This window comes from Caenorhabditis briggsae, assembly GCF_000004555.2.
Source record: "Caenorhabditis briggsae complete genome, chrIII, whole genome shotgun sequence".
NCBI lineage: Eukaryota > Metazoa > Nematoda > Chromadorea > Rhabditida > Rhabditidae > Caenorhabditis > Caenorhabditis briggsae.
In genome coordinates, this window is record NC_013490.2 from 7606856 (window position 1) to 7612855 (window position 6000).

Consider the following 6000-nt stretch of genomic DNA (forward strand, 5'->3'; position numbering starts at 1 on the left):
GTTTAGCATGTGCAATACATGTGTTTTACAATTCTTGTTTCTGATGAATATTTTGATTCAATGTAGAATATTCTAGATACAATACACCAGTCGGTTTCCTTCCGCCTACTGTATCTTACGCTTGAATTTCTAATTTTAAAGATTATGAGTTTCTGAGAAGCTCAAAGTTTCTGAATATTTTAGCTTCCAAAATTCTGAGTTACTGAACTACTGGAATTTAAATTTTTGAAATCCATAATATTCGAGTTCCTGAATCTTGGAAGTTCCATTTTTACAGGGGTATCGAATTTTGGAAATTTCTAAATTCCGAAAGTCGAAATTTCAAGATTTCAAAATTTATTGATTTTGAAGTATTTTAATGTCTGACTTTCCTAACTTCTTGATAATAGGATGCCTGATTTTACAACTTTCGAAATTCTGAAATCCGGAATATTCGAACTCCCAAATTTCTGAATTTCTAAATATCCAAAATTTTAGAAAAATCGATTTTTAAAATTTCAGGAGATGTCGCTTCCCACATCAGAAGAATCGACATCTTCTTCATCTGGATACGAACAACGTGCTCTGTTTCCTGATATTCAAAGAGATGATATTCAAGTTGGAGATCATATTGGAGTAGGATCATTTGGAGCTGTTTTCAGTGGAACATGGACACTTCCAGATGCCAGTCAACGTATAATTGCCCTCAAAAAAGTATTCGTTCTGGAGAAAGAAGCAGAGATTCTCTCGAAAATTCGACACAAGAACATTATTCAGTTTTATGGAATTTGTAAAGCAACGGGAAATGATTATTTTATTGTGACTGAATATGCTGAAAGAGGAAGTTTATACGATTTCATACATTCCGAAGAATCTCATAATCTTGCAACGGCTTCGGGTTTGAATTGTTTCGATGTCGTTGTCAAATGGGCATCTCAGGTGGGAATGTTTTTGTGAGTTTTTGAAGTTCAGAAATAGAAGGAAGATCCGTGCACACTTCTCAACATTGTGAATTTTCAGATAGCTAATGGAATACAATATCTTCATTATGATGCAGTGGACACGATTATTCATAGAGATCTTAAATCAAAAAATGTGGTTCTGGATAAGAATTTGGTTTGCAAGATTTGTGATTTCGGAACTTCGAAGGATCTGACACATTCTTGCACGGCACCATCGTGGGGTGGAACTGCCGCATGGATGAGGTGATTATTTTTACAAATAGAATTTTTCGAAACGAGAATTTTGCAGCCCTGAAATGATTCTTCAATCCGAGGGACTGACAACTGCCACCGACGTATGGAGCTATGGAGTGGTTCTTTGGGAGATTTTATCAAGAGAAGTACCATACAAAGATTACTCGGAATTCAGAATATTCACTTTGATCACACAGTCTGGAATCACTCTTGCGATCCCTCCGACATGTCCGGCTCCACTGAAACAGTTTGTTTCTTTTTGAAGTGTTTCGGCTTTAGCTATTTTTTCAGACTAATGAATAATTGTTGGAAGATGACACCGAAGGATCGAGCAAATATGCGACAGATTCAAGGAGAACTCAATCGACTACAGGGAAATCAAAAAGTGATGGACGAGTGTGAGAAGTTTATGGAGCTGGAAGATTGGAAAACGGAAATTGCAAAGCAGGAGAAAAATGTAGAGGTATGTGATACCCTATCTCCATTTTCTACAGGGTTGCTAACAAGTACCCGGACTGATAAAAACGAGTATATCTGTAGACCTAAGTATCTTGGACGCACCAAAATTGGTATAAATATAATTTTACGTTTGATTCAAAGCTACTGAAAATTTCAAAGCGATTCCTCAAGTATTTTTGTGATTGTCCAAAGATGAACGGTATAATTTTTCTTGTGATATTCATGAGATGAAGCTAGTTTGAAAAGCGACAACTCAGCTCAATGTTGATCAAATAGGTTAAAACTTAATCAGTTTACTGATGACTTATTCGAATTTCTGCATTTCAAATTTGAGCCCAGTACAACGCTTCACTCAAATTTTGTGCTAGTACCAAATTGAGTCAATCATGCACCACCCTGTCCTTTCTCTAGTTTCTTTCCGTTTAATTCTAAAGTAAGAATATTCAGAAAATGCGAAAAGATCTAGAAAAACGTCGAGAACAGTTGGAAATCCGAGAGAAAGCATTGAAAAATCGAATGAAAGTGGAGCAAGCAGTTTTGGATTCGGCACGTCATCCGCCAGAAGACGTTCATCAATGGAGCGAGCATCACACTTCGCATTGGGTTGAGACTGTGCTTGCCCGAGTTGGTAGGATTCTTTGAAAAGCTTCGAATTTCCATCTAAAATTAGTTTATAGCTAACGACAAAAAGTTTCTGGATCGTGTGAATGCGGCGGTCTTCAGAAATAGAATCACTGGAGCACGGCTTCTGGAAATGACCCAAAATGATTTGGAACATTTGGGAGTTCAAAAAGTTGGATCAAGAATCGAACTGATGAAGATGATAAGAAAACTGAAGGATACTCAAAAAGTGTTGCATGCTTTTCCAACTCTTGAGCAAGCTAAACAAATTGAAATGAGCTTGGTGGGTTATAACACTTACTTAAGATACGGGAAATAAAAAAATAACATTGTAGAAGACCGAAAAAGAGTCGGCTGGTCACTTGGCAAATGGAGTGGATATTGTTATAATCGTTGGGATGTATGTCAGAAAAATGAGTCCGACTTTGAGAAAATTTAAATTCTACGCCGACTCGGACTGGATCGATGAGACTGATATTCCGGCAAAATCGAAATCCAAACATGCTTCAGCGCTCATCAAAACAGTCTGCTTTTCGGTTCTTGATGATAATACAAAGGTAGTTTTGAATGATGTTTCCATTTCTATTCTTCAAATTCGATTTCAGAAGCCGATTAATGAGCCAGCATGCTCAATTTCTAGTGGTATGACAACAAATCCAGATTGGATTACTGTAGACACTGAAGACGATATAAAAATCAAAGTTATTGTTAGCGTCTATTTTGCGGATACTGTGGTGAGAATCATTTCAATAATTTTTTCTCAAAGTTTATTTTTCAGACCCAACCACGGAATACTGAAATTGTGGAGTTGGTAACCTCTTTGGAAGAGAGTAAGATTTTAGAAGAACGACATGTTCATTTACGTCTTCGGAGAAGTTCAAGTAGTGCTTCTGTATCAACACCTTCTCCTTCTGTCGTTCCTCCTGTCTACCAGCCATTTGGTCATTTAACTAATGGATTCCATCATGTATCAGATTTTCTCTGAAAATCGCCTGAATATTTTTGTTACAGACTACAAGCTCACCTCAATTGCGTGGATTTTGGCATCGAAAACAAGCTGGAATGAATAGACACGGACTGACGGAGACAGAATTAAGCAGTCTTCAAGAGCATTTGAGAACACCTTCCCCGGATAAGAATGGGGATGAGAATGTAGTTCTCGCTGTTCCGAAAATTCCTAGGAGAAGAAGAACAACGACTACAAATTCGGAAGAGGTTGTTCTTCCTTGAATATTGTAGTTAAAATAAAAAATTAAATTTTCAGAAAGATCCGAAAGAGCCGGACCCTCGTACTCGTCGCGTTCATGTGCATGGAGGAAAGGATAAATGGAATTGGAAAAAAGGGAAATCAAAACCGAAATTTAATTAATCCAGAACTAACACAGTTCATTTGAACGGGTTGTTTACGATATCTAGACTTTCATATGAATTTTATAAGTTCAATATTTTCCAGTACTTGTTTGAAAAATAAATAATTTATTTTACACATGTTTCAAAAGCAAAGAGATCGAAAGCAGAATATGAAGATTTCAAAGAAGAGACAATTTATTTTCGAGGAGTTTAAGAGGCAGTTGAATAATTATGATAAAGTATATTTGGGAAAAAGAAAAGAAGTTAGACAGCTTGAAGCAATGAATTGTTTTTTGTGCTCACTCCTTGATACGAAAAAATTCCGAGGTGACGAGTGAAAGCCTAAAAACAAAATGATTTTCTATGTTAATCAGAATTTGGTTTACCTTTCTAATTGGTCGATTCAGCGCCAAAAGGACCAAGGCGCTGGAATTACAGAGAACATCGTTGACGACAAACCACATCGTACGGTAGACCCAGGCATCTGGAGGCGGAGTTAATGCGGAAAGAAGAGAACAAACTCCCAGTGCCAGATAGCAAATGAAAATTATGAATGCAGAAAGAGCAAGACGAAGAGCAAGTTCTCCTGGTTTACGGACAACTACATGGGTGTGTACTCTGAAAAGTTCTAGAGTTGGGAGATTCAGATGGACTTGTTAGAAGTTCAAGGTTTTCGAAATATAACAATTTTTCTGAGATATTCGAAAACACTTTCAGTTGACACGATATTTTTTCGAATTTCCAGATATCGGAAAGCAAGATTCCCGAATTTCCAGCTCTCAAAAAACTATAGCATTTCTGGATTCCCGGATATCAGGATGCCCGGCATTCCAAATTTCCGGAATTCCAGGTTTCCAGATTTTCGATTTTCAATATTCTCAATTTCCAAATATCAGATTTATGGATTTCTAGATTTCCGGATTTTTCAGTTTCCCAACTTTCTGAAATTCCACATTTTGGATTACCGAATTCCCAAATTTCTGAGCTTCTGGATTTCTGGGTTCTATCGGACAGAACTCTGATACATTAAAAGAATTAATGTTCTTGTACTTTCTTCTGATAACCAACCTGACAAAAATTGCTCCATACAATAACAGAACAATCGAGTTGATCAAAATTCCGTCGACAATGGCCATGGCAAGGAAATAGTTCTGAAAATTCAAGGAATTGGGTGCAAAGATCGGCGACATTATATTCGTATTTGTATACTAAAAATCGACCATCTGATAAATTTTCGATAAGACAAAGAAGAAGAAGAAATGAGCAGAAATTAAAATTCCCCAGTTTCCACATATTTCAGGTGCTTACCTTATGAAAACGGGCATCACTTGCAGCAAATATCACCGAACCAGAGTTTCGAGAAAACAGAAATTTGAAATCAGTGAAAAATAATGGGGCCATGAAGAAGATTGGAGTGATCCATTGGATGAGTAGAAGGGTTTTTGTAACCTAAAAACGTTTTTGGTTACTTTGAGCTTTTCGAAAACTAACCTTGGGAGTCCACCATTGTTGTCGATGTTTTATAGGATAATGAACCGCAGTGAATCTGTTGACAGCAATGAAAATGATACCAAATGCTTGTGCATGTCCTAGATACTGCATTCCAGCTATCGGAACAACTGACCAGTTCTCCTTGTAGAAAGTATCAGGAAACACTCCAAAAGATGGAAATTTGAAGAATAAAGTGGAGAATACTTCCATCAGAATATCGGCAATCGACAGATGAATGCATAATCGGAAGAATGGAGTGTTGTATGGTGGACGATTTCTGGAAAACAAAGAAGATTTGATGCAAACGAAACGTTTAAAGTTTACTATACCTTTCGATGATCAGAATGTAGACGAAAAGGATATTTATTGGCAGACAAACGAGTGAAATCGCGGTCGAAACATACTCGATGGTGATTGCCACGTCAAGAAACGCAATCGTCATCAGGCCTCTCGCTCAGGAAGAGGCTGCCAACGGCGTCTCGTCCAAAAGACGCTATTTTTGGTTCTGGAACTATTGAAAAAGAAATGGAAACATTGAAAAATAGGTGGAAAAATGAAGATATGAGGAAATGTTATTAATGTTTACTACTATCAAATGGTTAACAGGAAGTCAGAGACTCCCAGTTATGACGTACGGAGTTTACTGAAATTCAATTTGACTGAAAAAAGCAATCTACAGTAACGTCTTCGAGAATTTCACTAAACTGAACTGAATTTGCCCCGTTATAAACAATTGTTGTTTTCAAATTGATAAGGCATACAAATATAAACATAGTGCGGTTGAAATAAGCTGCGGCATTGTTCAGGTGCGAAAAATAGGAGCTATGGAAGAGAAAAGAAGGTGGCCGTGGCCGGAGGTTCCACAATGACAACTAACATAAGCTAAAAATATTTTCATTTTCCT

At 37.1% G+C, this 6000-nt stretch overlaps 2 protein-coding genes across 2 annotated transcripts; one reads left to right on the forward strand and one right to left on the reverse strand.

The window, feature by feature from the left end:
* Window positions 1-504: 504 nt before the first annotated feature.
* On the forward strand, window positions 505-3624 carry Cbr-zak-1 (the record flags this gene model as incomplete). The annotated part of the gene is given in 10 exon segments (XM_045244024.1): window positions 505-918; window positions 1000-1184; window positions 1231-1422; window positions 1467-1638; window positions 2073-2262; window positions 2312-2538; window positions 2591-2956; window positions 2968-3222; window positions 3267-3470; window positions 3520-3624. The coding sequence occupies 10 exon segments, from the start codon at window positions 505-507 to the stop codon at window positions 3622-3624; spliced, it is 2310 nt and encodes a 769-aa protein (XP_045095999.1).
* Window positions 3625-3869: 245 nt separating this feature from the next.
* Cbr-srv-1 lies at window positions 3870-5538 on the reverse strand (the record flags this gene model as incomplete). The annotated part of the gene is made up of 6 exons (XM_002641822.1): window positions 3870-3947; window positions 3992-4223; window positions 4674-4756; window positions 4914-5054; window positions 5097-5373; window positions 5426-5538. 6 exons carry the CDS (start codon window positions 5536-5538, stop codon window positions 3870-3872), a joined length of 924 nt encoding a protein of 307 aa, XP_002641868.1.
* Between the last annotated feature and the right edge of the window lie 462 nt (window positions 5539-6000).